General features: G+C 34.5%; 1 protein-coding gene across 1 annotated transcript in view; it reads left to right on the forward strand.

Annotated features, from left to right (window-relative positions):
* LOC117111419 (arachidonate 5-lipoxygenase-like) overlaps window positions 1-20,021 on the forward strand; it is a 25,432-nt gene that overhangs the window by 3,160 nt on the left and 2,251 nt on the right. The window contains exons 2-12 of the mRNA XM_033254328.1: window positions 52-277; window positions 3,579-3,705; window positions 4,302-4,346; window positions 4,805-4,930; window positions 5,715-5,812; window positions 7,024-7,141; window positions 13,930-14,025; window positions 17,114-17,328; window positions 17,622-17,884; window positions 18,072-18,154; window positions 19,654-19,827. Of these exons, the coding sequence (XP_033110219.1) occupies window positions 52-277; window positions 3,579-3,705; window positions 4,302-4,346; window positions 4,805-4,930; window positions 5,715-5,812; window positions 7,024-7,141; window positions 13,930-14,025; window positions 17,114-17,328; window positions 17,622-17,884; window positions 18,072-18,154; window positions 19,654-19,827 (1,571 nt within the window). The remainder of the gene's footprint in view (window positions 1-51; window positions 278-3,578; window positions 3,706-4,301; window positions 4,347-4,804; window positions 4,931-5,714; window positions 5,813-7,023; window positions 7,142-13,929; window positions 14,026-17,113; window positions 17,329-17,621; window positions 17,885-18,071; window positions 18,155-19,653; window positions 19,828-20,021) is intronic.

Consider the following 20,021-nt stretch of genomic DNA (forward strand, 5'->3'; position numbering starts at 1 on the left):
TTTTTAAAATTATAGTTAAAGACATAGGAGCTGTCTCTTATACACATCTAGATGTGTATAAGAGACAGGATTTGGAGCGTGGACAGACAGATATCTTCAACGTCAAAGGTATAAGCAGTGACTTTGGCGACGTGGCTGCCATAGATATCTGTAATAAGGGTAAAGACCGAGTCAAAGATGATTGGTTTGCCGAGTGGGTGTCCGTTGTTAAGGGAGATGAAGATCTATTTCAGTTTCCTCTAAACCGGTGGATACGAGCGGCTGATGGCAAGTTAAGGTAGGTCGCATTTTACAGGCGAGGTAAAAGCAAGGAAGTACACAAAGGAAAAGGTTAGGCCTAATATTCTTAAAAGTTGGCAAAAAAGATGTTTCATTTTTCTTTATATATTAAAGCGATATGAAGAGTAAATGAACCAGAAATCGCATGTCTGTGACATGCCCTGTATATCAAACTATCTTAAATAAGCAAATTAGTGATTAAAATATTCAATTATTTCAATATTTTGGCAACCACTTGTCAGGCTTTTTCATGTTTGTTTGAAGTCTTGAAAATGTTCAAGTTAATTACAAAAATAAGTTTCTGACCAGTCCCCTTGCTGTACTCTCCCCGGCCTATAACCCTGGTGTTTTTTGTTTTTTTTATTAAGGATCCCTCAGGCTCTGTTTACACTCTTTTTTTTTTCAAAAAATTTAATGACTTCGTATAAATTTAAAAATTTAGTAGGCCAAGCATTAAATGAAGAAAGCTGTTTCGGTTTATACGGTAGTTTAGTTTTCTGTACCATAAATAGAAGTACAAACTTACAAAAAGAAATAAGAAATAAGAAATAAGAAATAAGAAATAAGGTATAAAAGTATCACCTCTTCGTCTTACCGTCCTCACGGGATACAGTACATTACATTCTCAATTTCATTCTTCGTGTAGTATCTTGTGAAACGTAACTGCCTACATTTAATATCTGCAATTTTAGGGTATGTCTGCATTTTATAAAATGAAATTTTCATTGATCGTGCATCAGTACAGTAGGCCCTGCGGTTATACTACTACACTATTTAGATAGGCTCTTCTTTTTCCATCTCTATTTCAGAAGTCAAAAACTTTTTTCAATTTTTTTGCAATCATATAGGCCTAGTGGTGTAGAATAGTATTTTGAGAACATTTTCCAGAAAAAAAAAAATTAATGTGATACGACCTTCCATTATGGATTTATGAATTTTTAGATAACATGAAGAAGAATTTAGCCTCAAGGCTTATCTTATTTCTGTTGGTTCAAGATGTCTACCGATTCGTGGAAAAGGCGTGAGGATTTACTGCCCAGACGCGTGCACAGTTCTCCTGGAACAAATATATCGTAGCACCATTCTTTTAAATGTCATTATTGGCATATATTGAGTTCCTATTTATGTCCCACTAAAATATCGTAAAAAATAATTTAGTCTCAAAATATTGGACGAGGACTTGTCACGCTGCAAAAGCAACACATGTGAGAATTCATTATTCAAATTACGTTACTACAGTAGAGTGAAAGGAACAGCAGAGTACAGGTAAGCGGAACGTACCACTTCAGTGATTGCGGCTGATACAAGCGCGTATGTTCTCTAAATATTGGAATAAAAATATTATAAACTGACCTTGTTAATCACTAATATAAGTCAATATGTGACGAATAAGGAATGTCTACATCCATCATATTTTAGCATGTATTGTATAATTCATTTTTACCATATTCTTTACCAGTATGCCTGTCCTACATGCTTTATCATTATTATTATTTATTATTGGCTCATGTTCTTTTTTATTTAAAAACTAATTTGACTTTCATTTGCGAAGGTCTTTTTAAAATTATAGTTAAAGACATAGGAGTATTCAATATTATGCTTTAGAATATTCTGTTACATGTGGCAATCCTTACAGCATTTGGTCGACTGGACTTTCACAGAATGATTATTCAAATGATACACCTGGGCTAATTCATAGGGGGTGATAGTCGTTCCCCCTCCGCCACCCATGTTAGAGTGCTTTTAAATTTTAGCTGGCAAAAAATGTACAGATGTAGGGATGGGGGTCATCCATGCGAATAATTGTCAGGCTAATACTATTGTTGGCTTGAAGTCTCTCGAAAGGGAGGGTGACAAGACAGAAGACGGTCCCCCAATTCATTTAAACGTATGTTTATACAAGAGTCCCCCTCTTTTTGCATACTCCCAGTACCGTACCTCTCAGCATCGCCCAAGGCGGCCTTTTTTGCGAGTGATAATAATAGCTACACCAAAATCAACGAGTTCAACAGTAATTTTAGGTCAATATACCAACTTTAGATAGTGTTTTGAGGTACACAAGACCAGATAATAATTACTTTTATCTTAATTGACCTTGGCGGATCAGAACGGTTGCTTTTTGTTTCCAAATTATAATCCTGTTTATTTTGCTATTATTGGAAATGTTAAGTTGAGAATTGGTAGCACTACAATTGAAATAACCACACTAACGATTTCCTGTGCAATATTTTTTTTTTAATGGAGAATGCATTTGTTAATGGAGGAAATATATTTCCTTCATGATAAAACTGGATTTTGTGATTGGCAAATTCTCTTCAATGAAGTTGATGAAAAAAAAAGACTAGAGAAACAAAAATTTCTCTTGAAATCAAAAAGTAGGTAAAAATTAAGGGTTATCAAATGCAAATACAATATAACGTGGCCAAAGACAGTGGAGTATGTACTCTTTTATGTAAATAAAAAAAATACTACTGATCTCACAATGACAAGTCATCATTTTATAATGAAAATGAACAGATGGAAAAGAAAGAGGTCATAAAAAAGGTCTGTTTTACTTTCTTGAAAGTGATAACAAAATAGTTAACAAATTAGTTGATATCGGACAATAGTGTAGGTTCTTTTATAGTTTTCTTTTATTTCCTTCTAAAGTATTTTTAACCTTTCTATTTGAATAAAAAATAGCCTCCCAGTAGGAGCGTGTGCCTATGCCCTATGCCTTACTGACAGGTATTATGATTACTAATAAAGTATCTACATGGGGATTCTGTTATCAAGAAATGTGTGTTGTTGTTTACTGTAGTGAACTTTATAGGACAGGTCTTATAATCAATTTTATCTTTAGCTCATGACTCCTTCCATCATTCCTCCATACCGGATTTACTCGATCTTGATAGAGGGTTAACTGCTAGACGATAACACATTGTCTAGGCCCAGAGGGGGCATATACACAAAAACGTGTAAAATCCTAAACCGTGCCGTAACCGCAAACTTTAGTTGTTGATGCATGGACCTATTAACTATTATTATTAATATGTCCATGGTTGATGTATATAATCATCGCATGTAACCACAAACGTTTGTTATTGATATTTATCATCAATTATAATTTATGACATATGACATGTACCTTTTATATACTATAAAATATAACTGGCGAGAGCTAACTAAATGTACTCACATAAGTCTAATTGGCCTAGGCCTATTTTATACTGTTTTCTTCTAACCATCGTTCATTAAAAATTGTATTATCATCAAACCTAGTATCCGCTGGATCATATAATGTTGATTATGATGTTTAGATTTCAGCGAAACGATAGTTGTCTTCCGCAGTTCTCTACGGAAAAGGAACAACGAGAAAAAGAGCTTGCTGCTAAACGGCAGCTGTATCAGTTTTCCACTGACGACGCCATTACCATTCCTCGCCAGGTGGGAGACATTTATGTAAACCTTTATTACGTTATTAAAACATTCTTTTATGCTATTTTCTATGTTGTGGTCATATCATATGTTTTAATTAAATGTCTTGCCATTAAAATCCTTATATATATATATATATATATATAGGAATATAAATGGTGCACTAATTGAGAAAAATCAAAAAATACTACACTGTGGATAATATAGCAACAAAATCAAATGACTGTTTTGGGCTAAACTTAAAAAACCTAATTTAGAATTGCAGTTGCTTACCGTGTATATGCATAAAATGACTTTTTATCACATACAGAGTTAAAGTATTTTCCTCACAGATGCATAGACATAATACAGTTCCTATTCTTTGCACAGAGCCGGCCATTAATATAGATAATCTTTTTTCTCGCAGTGTCCAGATTTCAAAACGCTTTGAGATTTCTAAAGGGCGCTATAAGCAATTGTTTAGGTTTATGTATATAATAATTATATTATTACTGTACTGTAATATTCTATTATCATTTTATCGTGGTTTCATTACTTTTTTTATTAGGTTTTTTATTTTTCATTTCATTCCAAATATTTTTCACTTATATAATTTTATATTTTAGGTGAAGATGTTACCCCCAGACGAAAAATTCCACCCTGAATACGATGTAAGTTAGTTTACTACTCAGATGAGTAAAATTGGTTAATCTTTTGTCTTTATGTTTCATTCATTTCGGTACTTAATTTTTTAATCTGACTGAAGCATAGATTAGATATGGGGTGTCTGTGTGGGGGTGGGGGAGGGTGTTGAGCTTACAAGCTTGGGCATAATCATAATCCATTTGGCTCGTTCTTTGCATTTACATTTAGTTTCCCTGGTAATCTGCGTGTGAATACAGGCCCAAGCCCGGAAGCAACCAGGGGGTAGAAGTCGGGAAAGGTTCACATTTTTAACAATTGAAGTGGCAACTAAGCTGGCTATCTCCTTATACTCAAGTATTGGTCCATTTTTACACACCCCTCACCACAACCCCCCCCCCCCCATGACAATCCTGGATACGAATCTGGATAGTATTGATTTTAACACTGAGACAAAAGGCTTTAGTTGTTGTTTTAATCTTATTAGAATTGGAAAGAAAGTACGTTAAAAAACCTCAAATTACAAGTTCTCCTCATCAAACACACAACGAAAGAGTCCCTTGACATCAGCCAACTTCAAGACCTTTACAAGTTCGGTTTCGACGTACCACGGGTAAGGAAGAACGAGAGTTACATACTCGCTTAATTATGTGGGCTACCTTAGCCAATATTCCCACAAGAAATGCTGTGCAGCGTAGCTATGAATTTTGTGTGATGTCAGTATTTCCTTGTTGACTTTTAACAAAGAATCATATAGGCCTATACATTTTTTCATTTATTATAACTTTAAATAATAATTAAAGTTCTAGATCACATGTTGGCCTAGTAATAATAATAGGTTTATTAATAATTATAATAATATATAGGCCTAGTAATGATTTTATAATAATTGGTCTAAATAAATTTATATGAATATTAATACACCTTATATTATTGTTATTATTATATTATTAGAAGTATGTATAAAAGTGATAAGAATGGTTTTTATTCGACTGTTAAACTGGTTACTACCATCATCATCATCATATCATCATTCCGCTGGTCCCATTAATATATAGTTTAGATTTATTGTGTTAAAGTAATTCTATAGTGTTTGAGCATAAGATTGTGTGACCGTGGACCATGTGTGACGACACAAGATGGGCATTATTCTCAGCCCTGTAAGAAAAGGGTGATGTGTGAACATATTGAGAGAAAATTTGCATCTGATGGCAAACGTACTTTATAGGACAAATACAAAATAAAAAGTGTTAAGTATAACATCTCCAGTGTTTACTATAACTTGTATAACTATGTTGAATGAATTATATTGTTGATGACATCAAAAGACGTTACTGTTGTTTTTATGATTATATTGTGTATTATTTTGAGGCTTTTTCTTCTTTTGTTTCATAAAGGGTGTTGACAACTGGGAGTCTGATAAACATTTTGGTAACAACCTGATGAATGGTACAAATCCTTACCGTATTACACTGTGTAAAGAAATACCTAAGAAGTAAGGCACCTTTGTATTTGGTCTGGTGGTAACGGTGCATGCCTTCCAATTAATAAAGGACTAGGTTCGAATGAACAGAATATCTTTTCATGATTGACAGTTTTTTGGAATAACCCACTCCTGGCCATGTACTCTCTGACGTCAGATAAAAAAACATTAATTTGCCGATTCAACTAATGTTAATGTGAAGTTGCTAATATTTTGTGGTTTAAAGTCACAATTTTACAATATTGATAATTAAAATCTCTCCATTAAAACCCCGCCATGGGTTTTTACTCTGGGGGAATGACAGGCCCTAACGTATCCCTTTGTCGGACATGTTAGAATTTCGGTTGGCATATTTCTGGAGCCTCCATTATATTGTGTGTAATGTAACTACATAAAAGACCTTGATAGTGTGTAGCCTACATTGTACAATTTAATAAGCCATATATTATGTATTGCAGAATTTCCATGAATTGATTAGAATATAAATGTCAAAGATAAATATAAATCATAGTGTATTTATGGCATGTTTTGAGCGAGCCACTTGCTCTTGGATATGAGCAGTCACTATTTGTATATTACATTATATTAGGCCTAATAGTTTTTCCCTATTTCATTTATTATTACAACCAAGTAACAGCAGTATTGTATATTTGTAATAACTATCCATTAATTCATTCGTTCATTAAATTTAATGAAGATGAAATAGGCCTACTGTATAGTAAAACGAAAAAAAAAACCTATTGTACTTTGTATATTGGCGCTATAAAAATCCGTCTATTAATTATTCCCATTTTTTCGCTGCAAGTGGAGGATCCATGGGTTGCAAAAGATTTGCTTCCCCCCCCCGCCCCCACCCAACTACCAACCTACCCCACAACATTTCCACCACGGCAGCAGCAAAACAATCATTAACTAAGTGTAAAATCATTTAAATAAGAGATTGAAAGTGCTAGGATTCAGAAGCTTTGAGCGAGTAGCCCTCTGGACCCATAAAATAGGTAAAGGAGCACCAAAAACTTTACTATCTCGGCTATGGGTTACGGATTCTTTGGACCATAGGTTCTCGATTGCCACTCGCGCCATCCTGGCAAAAACAAGTAGATCCGCCACTGGCTACACACGTTACGTTTACTAATATTGAAGTTTGGTAAACATGCAACCTGATGCTATAGTGTTATGAGTGTATTGTAATACTATTACCACATATAACGTTACTTTTCTAGGCTGGCCGTCACCGAGGAAATGCTAGAACCGTCGTTGTGTGGATTAACTAGTTCGGAAGCAATTGATCAGAATCGGCTTTTCTACATTGATTACAAAGACCTCGAAGGAATCCCTGAGGTAAGCTTAAGTTCAAAAATACCCCAAGACCCGGCTTAGCAAGGACCTTGGTGATCTTACAAATCTTACAAATTGTGTTTTAACAATAATAGAGACGATGGTAACGTTTTGTTGAGCTTTATGTTCATGCTTACCTGTTGTTTACTACTAAAATACAGCTCCACTCACTAAGCTGCATTATTAGTCTTAGTATAAGTGAGGCTGTGTGATAATGAGAAAAAAAACTCGGTACAGTAGCTAGTTTTATACTGAACAAGTTCCTAGAATAATTATAAGAATACAATACACAAAAGAAAGATAAATATTTGTATGATCAACCCAACAGACATATTATCGCTTTATTAACCTTTTACCAGAGTCACCTTTAGCCCATAAGTTTGATTTTTTTTTTTAATCATGTGCTACTAGATACTATAACACAAACACAGGCAACTGATAGTTATAAACACAAACTTCACGTTTGTACGTCATTATATTGAAGCCAGCCTTGTGTTTTGGAAGTAGCATTTAATATTAAAATTAAAGTAGTAAATTCTTTGCCGAGCTACTAGGGCCCGTAGTGGCTGAAGCTTATCCCCAGTTTCCGTAGCGTAAAAACGGATGAGAGTGTGATGCCCCTTGGTGTGACGCTAGTCCACCGCAGGTTACCCCCAGTAATTTGCTGGTACCCATTGATAAAGCTAGGCAGACTGATACAATGTAGTACTTAGTACAATGTAGTGCCTTGCTCAAGGACACAAGCGTAATGCGCAGCGAAGGATTGAAACCCCGACCTCGAGTTTGGGAAACCAAACCATTTCCACTGCCCCAAACCACTTTCATCTTTTCAGCTTTTTAAATAATGTTCCCTAATTCGATTTTACTTTTTACATAATTTGTTAAAAATAACCACATACTGCCCCATTATTCCCATTACCTATACTGTTGGGACCAGTTTATCTCTCTACTGATAAAACAATTAACGGAAATTCCGGATGCCATGTACAATTGGTATTTCCCCTTTGTTAGCGGCAATATTATAATATTGTGTAGTGTAAGTGATCCTCCCGAACCTCCTTAAAGGATTTCTGTACGCTTGACATAATCACAGACCCTATATACAATATAGGGTCTGTGGCATAATGTTATATTATGCGAGCAATCACGTCCAAACGTTTGTGGCTCGTCTCCAATTGTAGATTCTTCAACATAACGCTGCATATGCCTACATACAGCACTTGATTCTACATCTGTGCTTTCGACGAGGAAATGTGCAAATATCATGTGAACCGGATGATTCTTAATCAAAATCACTTTAACCCATAACCTTTTAATATTCATTCGTTTTAGATCGGAAGATATTATTGTCAACACTAAATTCCAAACAAACAATAAACCTTATAGAGTTTGCGAATATCGTGGTAAGATATGTCAGACAATTATATTAATACAGCGTTGCAGTAATGTGGCAATTATGTTTTTATGGTTATACAAAAATCCCGTTTTGTACACCAAACTATAACGTTATTATAACGTAAAATTGTTAGCTGAGTTTATTTTTTCAATACCACCACCTTCCTTATGGAATTGTATGTATTAGTTTAATTTAATTAATTAGGCATACAAGCAATTTTCCACATTTCTATTTCGTTTGATGTGAAGTTAATTTGTTCAAAGGAGGTGTGGGTGTAGATAGAGAGGTGCTTGACACCTTCATCCCTTCCTTTTCGCTGCTTTTTCTGTTTTGTTGCTAAAGTCAAATTCAATAAAAATAAAAAAGGGGGTTTCTATTTTTCTAATCCATCATAACCCATCTATATCTGTTCTTTTTGTGTATTTCAGCAAAGCCCTTAGCCTATGCCCATATGCTACCTGTCGGTTACATTACGGTATTCAGATTAGCTTCTTTTCAATATTGGCAAAATGTTACACATAATCTATATATATTTAATAATTGTTTTAATATACTTCGAAAGTTTTAGTTTCCTTTTTTAATGGTCTATCTTTATGCTCAAATCTAATTTTAATTTCGTAAAGCGGATAGTAGTCATTTTCATGAGATCCGTGACTAATTTTAGGATACCTTTTCTCTCGATGGATTTGGCAAGATGGACCAATTTAGATAACATATAGCCTCTATATACCTCCCACATATGGGGGGGGGGGAAGTTCCGTTTGGGGGCGTTTCTCAAAATGGCCGAGTTATAAGCTTCCAAAGTTGAAGTAAATTGCGTTTGCACATCTTGTAGAACCACGCCCCATTTTTGAGGAGTCAATATCTCGGAAACTACATATCCTATAAGGCTATTTTTTTTTTGTTGGTTTTTTATACAGTGGATCATTTTTATGGAGCTTCATAAAAATCTGAGACGGTCATACAGGAATTTTGTTTTTTTAATCTGGTTGATTTGACATGGAATGACCCTACAATAGGTCAAAGGTCGGAATGTACCATTTCCGGTCACTATTTGAATATTTTTTTTTTAATTAATACGAATATAAACATGAATCTCCTGAACAATTTGCAATCAATTGTGAGTCTCTGTGACCAGTAGTTACCGAAATACAACAATACAAGGTCAAAGGTCAAACTTTCAAAAATCGCATTTCCCGCCATTTTTAAATAAAAAGTTGTATCACAACAAATAGGAACATGCATATTGTGAACAATTTGAGACCAAAATCAGGTTTCTCTGACCAGTGGTTATCGAGATACAAGCGTCCAAATCAACAGGCGGCTTTTTTGGAAAACGGTCTCAAACGGGACTTTCGACCCATATCTGGGAGGTATATAGGAGCTATATTTTATCTAAGTTGGACCATCTTGCCAAATCCATCAAGGAAAAAAGGTATCCTAAAATTAGTCATGGATTTCATGAAGATGACTCTACTAGGAGTTTGATGCACAATTTAAAATTTGCTGCTGTGAAACAGTACTACCGACACGGCTTGGATCAGGTTACTGTATTTTATTATTATTACAGACATAACCTTTCTCGTATTTCCATTTTCAGTATTTCATTTTTATGGGATGAGACAAGGTATTTTTACGTTGTAGTTTGCAGTAACATAAGCCATATTCTTCGTTTCTTCGTCTTAGGTCACCATATGTTTTCCATCATGATGCTGGTGATAAAATTATTGTGGTGTCGCAAAACCATAAGAAATTAACATTGCTCCAGTGAAAATATATAAATATTTGTTATTAAATAATTAAATAAGTGTAATAAGTAATAAGATTTATATAGCGCACATATCCACTTATTGCTAAAATAAATATTCTGAATTAACATATTTGACAAAAATTGTGTTACTATAATAATGGGCCTATACGTATTTAATGTATATTCTTCATCATTAAGTCCATTCCAGCCTTGCGTGATCAGGCGTATAGTTCAGTATACAAGTAAACATGCGTCAGTATACTTTAAAATCGATAAGACTTCATCAGTGTAATATATTTTTTAATTTCATTTCGCACTAATCGATTGGTACTTGTTGTACACCTGATGAAGCACCATCGATTGTGGCAAATGTTTGTGGAATAAATTATATAGTAAATTATAAAAATTGCTTCTTGTATGTTTACGGTATGTTTTGTATTTATAAATACTGTATGAAAAAAATGAAATTCATTTACATTATTGCTATTATTTTATTGGTATTTATATTGTGTATTTACATATTTAATAATAATTAAAAAAAACCTTCAATTTCTTGCTATTATTTTAATGATATTTATATTGTGTATTTTTATGTTGGTCTATATCCCTGGTTCTTAATTTATCTGAAGGACCAAATTATTTTTACTGTTGATAGCACGTGCCAAAGATAGTTGGGGGGTAGAGTGTTGGCTCGCAAGCACAGTCAACACTCCCCCCCCCCCAACTAAGTGAGCCTTAAGGCTGATTGGTTTTAGGGGCCCACGACTGGGACCAGAGGCCGAGAAACTTCGACTAAGTAGGATTTTGAGACCGTATTAAATGTATTTGTGAAACACATAATTCGTGAATATTTTATTTAAATTTCCATTTATAATGGTGTTGTTAAGCCTCGGTATTCAATCTATAGTTCGCGACCAAACTTGACAAGATATTTTGCAGTTTCGGCGGACATTTTTTTCTTGTCAGTGACTGGTAATAGAACTTTTCATATCTTTAAATGAAGCGAAGTACAAAATAAGAACACTGAGGCTGAAATTGCTTAAAAATTAAAAACAAAATAAGAACAAATTGAGGCTGAGGTAAAATTTCGAATGAAAATTTTTTATTTAAAAAAAACCAACAAATATTTTCTGTACCTTAATGTGTAATAGTTGTGTGACTATGTAATACCTTCTATAATAAAGTATAGTAAAATACTGCTGTACAACAATAATTTCTATGTTTCAAAACTGTGTGAAAATACGAACAAAATAAGAACATTATGAGCCTGAAATCGGCCAAAACCTAACAACATTGAATCCCGGAAAAATTGTACTGGTTCTTACTTTAAAAAATGTGTATCGTTTCCTGAATTGGGATTTTTCCCACAAAGTGAAAATAGATATTTTTCTTCTATCTCATTGATCTTGATGCTTACGTTTGCGTCTTATGAGAGACCTCCACGTTTAAGCCTATAAATCAGGAAGTTGGTCAAATATAATTACCTGCTCGGGCGCCCATACTTTGACAGCTGTAACTTTCTTTTGGTGCAGGCATTGGGTAGGACCAGGAACTTAAACAACTCCTTGGTAGGACTAATCCTATAGTATTATTCCCAAGCCAAAAATGAAGTAACATAGAGCATATTCGTAACAAAAGCAAAAACACAGTAATTTTTTGTATCAGTCATTCAAAGTTCGATTACCTTAATATTTTCTGTGTAATTTCACCCATCGTATACCCACCAAATACCACTGCTTTAAAGGGTAAAAATCTCGGGTCTGCTCATTATAATAATAAAGTTTTTATTTTTAATCTGTACATGAAGCGCTATATATAAGAGCGACATAATTATTATTATTATTATTACCAATCTTTTGGCGTTTGTCAATTGACTGTGGATTTAATTCTTGATCTGGGTGGGTGTCACCCCTACATTACATTGCCCCAGTGTTACGTGTTGGGCTTCACTTAATTAAACATGTATCGATCGAATGATTGTTACTTTTTCTTTAAATATTTTTTTTTATAATTTTATTTTTTCTTTAGGGCCAGAATAGTTTGCTTCGCGGGCCATAATTTGCTCTGCGGGCCGCCTATAAGGAACCATTATTATTCTTATTCTTATCATTATTATTATTATTATTATTATTATTATTTTGTTTGTTTGTTTTGTTTGTTTATTATTTATTGCCCTCATTATAATAACATCAAAACAAAAAAAAATCAAGTACATAAATACACAAAAATGAGAGCAAGAGGATAACCCTATAAGCTCTATGAGCTTGTTTCCATAGGGGTCCTGTACTGGTTCTTACTTTAAAAAATGTGTATCGTTTCCTGAATTGGGATTTTTCCCACAAAGTGAAAATAGATATTTTTCTTCTATCTCATTGATCTTGATGCTTACGTTTGCGTCTTATGAGAGACCTCCACGTTTAAGCCTATAAATCAGGAAGTTGGTCAAATATAATTACCTGCTCGGGCGCCCATACTTTGACAGCTGTAACTTTCTTTTGGTGCAGGCATTGGGTAGGACCAGGAACTTAAACAACTCCTTGGTAGGACTAATCCTATAGTATTATTCCCAAGCCAAAAATGAAGTAACATAGAGCATATTCGTAACAAAAGCAAAAACACAGTAATTTTTTGTATCAGTCATTCAAAGTTCGATTACCTTAATATTTTCTGTGTAATTTCACCCATCGTATACCCACCAAATACCACTGCTTTAAAGGGTAAAAATCTCGGGTCTGCTCATTATAATAATAAAGTTTTTATTTTTAATCTGTACATGAAGCGCTATATATAAGAGCGACATAATTATTATTATTATTATTACCAATCTTTTGGCGTTTGTCAATTGACTGTGGATTTAATTCTTGATCTGGGTGGGTGTCACCCCTACATTACATTGCCCCAGTGTTACGTGTTGGGCTTCACTTAATTAAACATGTATCGATCGAATGATTGTTACTTTTATTTAAATATTTTTTTTTATAATTTTATTTTTTCTTCAGGGCCAGAATAGTTTGCTTCGCGGGCCATAATTTGCTCTGCGGGCCGCCTATAAGGAACCATTATTATTCTTATTCTTATCATTATTATTATTATTATTATTATTATTATTTTGTTTGTTTGTTTTGTTTGTTTATTATTTATTGCCCTTATTATAATAACATCAAAACAAAAAAAATCAAGTACATAAATACACAAAAATGAGAGCAAGAGGATAACCCTATAAGCTCTATGAGCTTGTTTCCATAGGGGTCCTCGACCAATAAAAATAGAAGCAAATATTTAAAAAAAAAATTATGTTTTATTATTATTATTATTATTATTATTATTATTATTATTATTATTATTATTATAACATTATGATCATTATTATTATTATAACATTATGATTATGATTATTATTATTATTATTATTATTATTATTATTGTTGTTTTTATTGTTATTGTTATTATTTATTTACCTTTCATATTGCTGAAAATAAAAATGTCTAATCCATTGTATTATGTTGGCACTCTCCGCACCACTCTCCCTGTGGTAGGATCCATACACTGTCTACTATATATTAATACTTTCCATCCGTTTCTGTTTTGTATTTATACTCATTACAATGTATTTTCTATAGCCCTATATATTATATTCACCCCCAGATAACCTGCCCGATCGCTTTGTTTTTCGTGGATGATGACGATGATCTTATGCCTGTTGCCATTCAACTTGAACAAGAGCCAGCAGACGATAACCCAGTAAGTAGTCACTGACCCAAAGGACATAATTTAACTGTTCCCTGATCAAAGTAATCTATCGTAACATTTTATCGAATCATCCCAATATTATTTTTACGATGTCTGTAATTGTGGCCTAGGGAGTAGCAGGTATTTTAGTCGTGAAAAAAGTCTTGCTGTGACAAGAATTGAACCCAATGGCGGCGGAAGCGGGGGGGGGGGGGTGCCAGGGGCCATTGGCCCCCCCCCCCCACTTTTTCTACTGTGGGGGCCTGGCCCCCCCCACTTTTGTGACTGTTCCCAACACCAGTGACAAACTTTACGAACGCTGCAATGTCATTATTATTATTATTAGGCCTATTATCATTATTAGGCATATTATTATTATTAGGCATATTATTATTATTATTATAAATTGACCTATTATTATTATTATTATTATTATTATTATTATTATAAAATATAGGGGTTTTTTTTCATTTTCTAACGAACATTACAAGTTCCCTTTTTGAGTTCAGCAACCAAATGTTGATTGACGTCTGTATACGTGCGTCTGTAAAGTTTCCTTGAAACCCACCATCGAGCATGAAGAAAAAATCGCCTGCATTCGTGAATTCTGATTTTAGGCATATGGGGGGAGGTAGACACTCTTAATGGAGCGACGTTCTAGTTCTCTTTATGCTAACCACGAAGATGTATAGTAAGTGTAGCTGATTGGCTTACATTAAACCTTAAATCTAGCGTAATATAACCATATTTAAACTTCATCTAATTTAACGAAAACAATAAGATACTTAATTAGGCCATTTTCTAAAATAAAGTTCTCTGAAGGTTAACTACAATATTTACAGTACACTTAATGTGTTATAGGTTGTAAAAACTGTATTGAGTAAAAAAAAATCTTTCGAATAAAAAATCTTTCGCTTGACATTAGGAATTAATCATTTTTGAAACAAAATGATAGGCTATATCAAGTGTTATATTGAACAGCGGCAGATTCAATGGGGAACCCAGTCAGCACGGGACCCCATCCTCCTATTTTTTCAAAATTAAAAAAAAAATGGAGAAAACAGACAAAATTTTATTCAATTTTTAATCCGAGAGTGCCATTTCCGGCCATCTAGGGGTGCCATAATTATAATGTTTTTCTTAACTCAGCCCCAAAAGTTGTGGGGCTGAGGAGGGTGGACATTCTATTTGCGGAAGACCCTCCCTGGAACCTCTCTGTTTCGACTCCCTGGACCCGCCACAGTTGGCGTATCATTTCCGAGCTACATAGAAGGGTAATTTTATCCATCGGGGGTAAAGTGAAGTTTTCGTCGGGGGACCCATATCAAGGCCGATAACCAGGGAACAGTGAAATTCACTGTTCCCTGGGATAACCCTCATGATAAATAATCCATTGAGGTCGTGGAGGCAATCTCGACTTTGACTTTGTTCGGAAATCTGTGGCGCGTTCAAGGGGGGAAGGGGGTGTGGGGTTGAGGCCAAATTGTTCATTTTTTTAATGGCCCCTACCCGCCTAAATTGTTCAATAAAAAAATGAAGATATAAAGATAGTTATATTCAAATTTTATGTCTGGAAGTGCAATTTCCGGCCATCTAGAAGTACCATAATCACAAATTTTCTTACCTCAGCCCCACCATGGGTGGGGCTGAGTATATGTCTTCTATCTGTGAAAGTACCCTCCCTGGGCCCTTCGATTTCGAATTTCTGGATCGGCCACTAAATTACAACAAATATGAAATCATATTACAGTAGCTTGATGCCTATAAAATAACTTATAAAATTCACCAAACTTCGTAAAATATCCGTAGCTTCCAGAAGGCTTCGCCCCCTGGACCCCCACCGGGTACTAAGTGTATACTTACCAGAACTTCATTTAAACTATAGTTGCATCGGAATGTTTTGAACAAAAAATCAACAAACAATATTGTTATTAATATTGACAAAACAAAGTTCATCATACGGTCAGCTAGTAATAATAATCATATAAATATTACCCTAAACTCTTTCATTATGCTGAATTTAACATAGCATCTATTCCACCATCAATAATTCATGCTTACTGATTGTTTTGTAGGTGTGAAGGTGAAGTGTAGGAGAATAGCCCATAACTCTCAGCGTCATTTTGCTGAATTGCTTATGATAAGCATGGTCCGTGACTACCAGCCCCCCCCCCCCCCGGTGGTGCTTAGATTATGTTCACATCATATTCCAAACCGACAGGGGCTGAAAATAACCATAGCATCGACCCCCCTACTCATCCGAAAGATACGATGGGTGCACTCGATCAAGATGTTTGCGTTGGACCTCCGTTTGAATTCCTTTAATTATCCGAACCCTGGGGGCAGGAACGGCTCAAACCAGCGCCAATGTGTAGGCTATAGTTTGCGGCGCCACTGCCTTACCGCTCGGCTACTAGACTCGCCTTCTCCCTCTAACTGTCGTGGTGACTGTAGGCCTAATTGTTGAGAAGGGTTTTTGAGGGTCATTAATTTCACTGTAAATGTGGAACATAATTACCTTCAAAATGTGTTATTGCGTGATCGTAATGACTTATTGATCCCAACCAGCTTAGAAAAATGTAATTCTACTGGAGTAGAACATGAATAGAATGTGTTAAGAACGATGTTGCTTTCATTAGATTTGTTTACATTCATTTGGGGGCGTTTAATTCAAACTTGGGTAGTGTAGGCGTTTTTTCAAAGCGGGGCATTTATTCGAATAACTACGGTATGCATTTTACTATGACAAAAATACTTAAGAAGTCTGGGACTCCGTGATATTTACTAATCAATTAACCGCGAGTCTCAACTCAGGAAAATAATGTTCCTATAAACACATACCGGTACAACATATAAGAATAAATCATCATATATATATATATATTTAAAATGTATTTACATAAAACAACAATAATTGAAAAGTATTATAGTATTATCATGTACATATGAATGTAAACTGAATATATTTGTTCAAAATAAATGTCTATGGATTTGGCAACGTAGGTGCACCAAGTCATCGCCCTTTAAACACAATTTTTTAAAAATCTAAAGCTAATAGTTGACTATCATTATAATGACGATGTCTGCGTTTACATTTTAGGTTTTCCTCCCAACCGATAATAAGTACACATGGATACTTGCCAAGATGTGGTTTAACATGGCCGATGCCTCTTTTCATGAAGCATGTTCACATTTGTGTTACACTCACTTAGTAACTGCGTCGTCGGGCGTGGCTTTCCATCGGAACCTCTCTCCCTCTCATCCACTCTACCGACTTATGTTGCCTCATTATAAGAATGTTATGGCAATAAACGAGTAAGTCTTTGTGATAACATTACTTTGTTCGAATAAATCCCTTAGGCGTATTTAAGTACTGTATTTGAGACGGAGATTTATATGTTGACAAATGTACACCTCTTCAGTGATGGTGAGGTTGTTAGTGTTATTGGTCGTTTTTCGATGGTATGGTTGTTTGTGGTGGTGGTTAATCCTGGTAGAGGTGGGTTGATGATGCAGTGTAACTGACATGGTAACATGAGGTAGGTCTATATGCAAACAGTTTTTCTATGATTGTAATTCTACGGGGTTTTTTTTTTTATCATTGATAGCTTTGGATTTGAGAGACTTCTGATGGAAGGTGGGGCATTCGATCGTCTCTTCAAGATGAAACTAAAAGGCAGTATGACGCTGATGGCGAAGGCTTTCAAAAATGAGTGGAGCTTCGACCGTGATGCAATGTATCCTAATCAGATAAAACACAGGGGAGTCGAAGATCCAAAAATATTGCCTAAATATTACTATAGAAATGATGCTCTTTTGTACTGGGACGCCATTGTAAAATACGTTTCAGGCATCGTCAATGCTCATTATGGTAATGTTTACAAACTTGCAGTACTGTATTTAAGTCTAATCGCTTCGACTCCCTTTAATACAGTATGCCTATATTATTAGTTTACTATTTAAATCTAAATGAGTCGCTATCAATTTTGATACATTAATATTATGAGACAGACATCCCAATTTGCCTATTGAATATATTTTTTAAATTTTCGCATTAGATGAGCCAAAGAAAATCGAAGATGATTGGGAGCTACAGAATTTTGCAACTGCTCTGCATTCCCCAGACGGCTGTGACTTCAGGGTATGTTATTATTGAATAACCAATCAAAAAATCAAATCAAACTTTATTCATTCCATTCAAAAATACAATATAAAAATATTTTTCCTTGGTAGGAACGTTTGTTAAAATATATATAAAAACATAAAAATTATTGCCTAAATTACAATTATTATTATTATTATTATTATTATTATTATTATTATTATTATTATTATTATTATTATTATTATTATTATTATTGTTGTTGTTGTTATCATTATTGTTATTATTATTATTGTTATTATTGTTATTATTGTTATTATTATTATTATTATTATTATTATTATTATTAAAATTGTCATAATCATTAATATAATGTAAACATCAAAAACACCCCCTTAAACTCATAAAAGTAATACAGGCAATAATTATCAACTTCTAAAAATACATATAGGCCTATAGAGTACCGTATTGCATACATCTTTGTTAGTAACAGTTGTTATTATAATTATTGTTATTATTATCAACATTTTAAGCTGTGCCCTTGTATAAAGCGGAACGGTTCATTGCTCTACTCCAAACGGTATGCAAACAATGAACCGATATTTCATATTGTTCAGTTTTTAAGTTAAAAATACACATTCATTTGAAATTGTTATATTCAGCCAAACCCTTCAGTACTAGCATTTCTTTCCAGGAAAAATCTAGGCCTAATTAAAATAATAAAACATACACTACATAGGCTTATTTATTATTAACAGTATAAACCTATTTAATAGTCGTTAGAAAAACTTTGAAAATACAGTAACCAATATGACAATAATCATAGTGTAGCAATATGGTACAACAACTGCCGTAAAATACAACCAATAATGATTATTAACGAACTTCTTTACGAAAAGTTATTTCAAGGGTTATCATACGCGGATTCAAAGGGGGCGGGGGTGGTAGTGGGGCTACTTTACACAAATAGAAAACAAAAGAAGATTTCATATCTGCAAGTACCATTTTCTTCATCTAGAGGCCCAACAAATTGGTTTTATTCGGTGTAAACACCAAGGATAGTCCACGAAAGTCTAGAAGAATACTTATTTCCAGTGGGTCCTTCTGGTCGTGATTGGGCTGTACACCGGGAGACAATCCCCTACTCTTTACCGAAGAGTGTACTGCGTTCTTTAACGTGCACATTTGCCATAAATGGACACGGGACCAACGGCTTAAACGTCTCATCCTCCAAAAGACGGTGCGCTATTATAACTTGTATTTAGCCCTTTAGCTGAAATACTAGGAGAGGCAGCGATTGGAATTGAACTGGGGACCTAGAGATCTCTATGGTTCAGCGCACGCACAGTGGCTACCACCAGATTAGCCGACTGAGCTAAGCAGCTCTCTTACTGAGCTAAGCTGCTCTCTCGAAATTCGGGTGTGATCTGAGGTCTGGATTCTCACATCCGCAAAATCCTCTACCTGGGTCGCCACTTTACTCGATTGTATTTCGGATGTTATTCATGGCTTTGTGATGTATTGTCTTTTTATAACAGGGACTTCCAGGTGATGGGAAGTTTACAGATAAACAACAGGTCATTGAAGTGGTAGCAACGATAATCTTCAACCTGAGTGTACAGCACGCTGCCGTGAACTTTGGCCAGTATGACCAACATGCTTTCCCACTTATGTATAGTGGATACGTTTCAGGTGATAGACCCCGTGACAAAGTAAGTTTCATCAAAAACAATATAGGCCTAAGTAGTTCGTAAACGTATTAGTTTGACTATAAACCAAAACTACTGTAATATAAACACTAACAGCCAATTATTATAGGCCTATATATATATATACTGTATATATATATATATATATATACTGTATATATACTCTCTCTTATACACATCTCTCTTTTTGACGCACT

Source organism: Anneissia japonica, unplaced genomic scaffold (assembly GCF_011630105.1).
Source record: "Anneissia japonica isolate Jap-2015-1 unplaced genomic scaffold, ASM1163010v1 scaffold288043_len311759_cov178, whole genome shotgun sequence".
NCBI lineage: Eukaryota > Metazoa > Echinodermata > Crinoidea > Comatulida > Comatulidae > Anneissia > Anneissia japonica.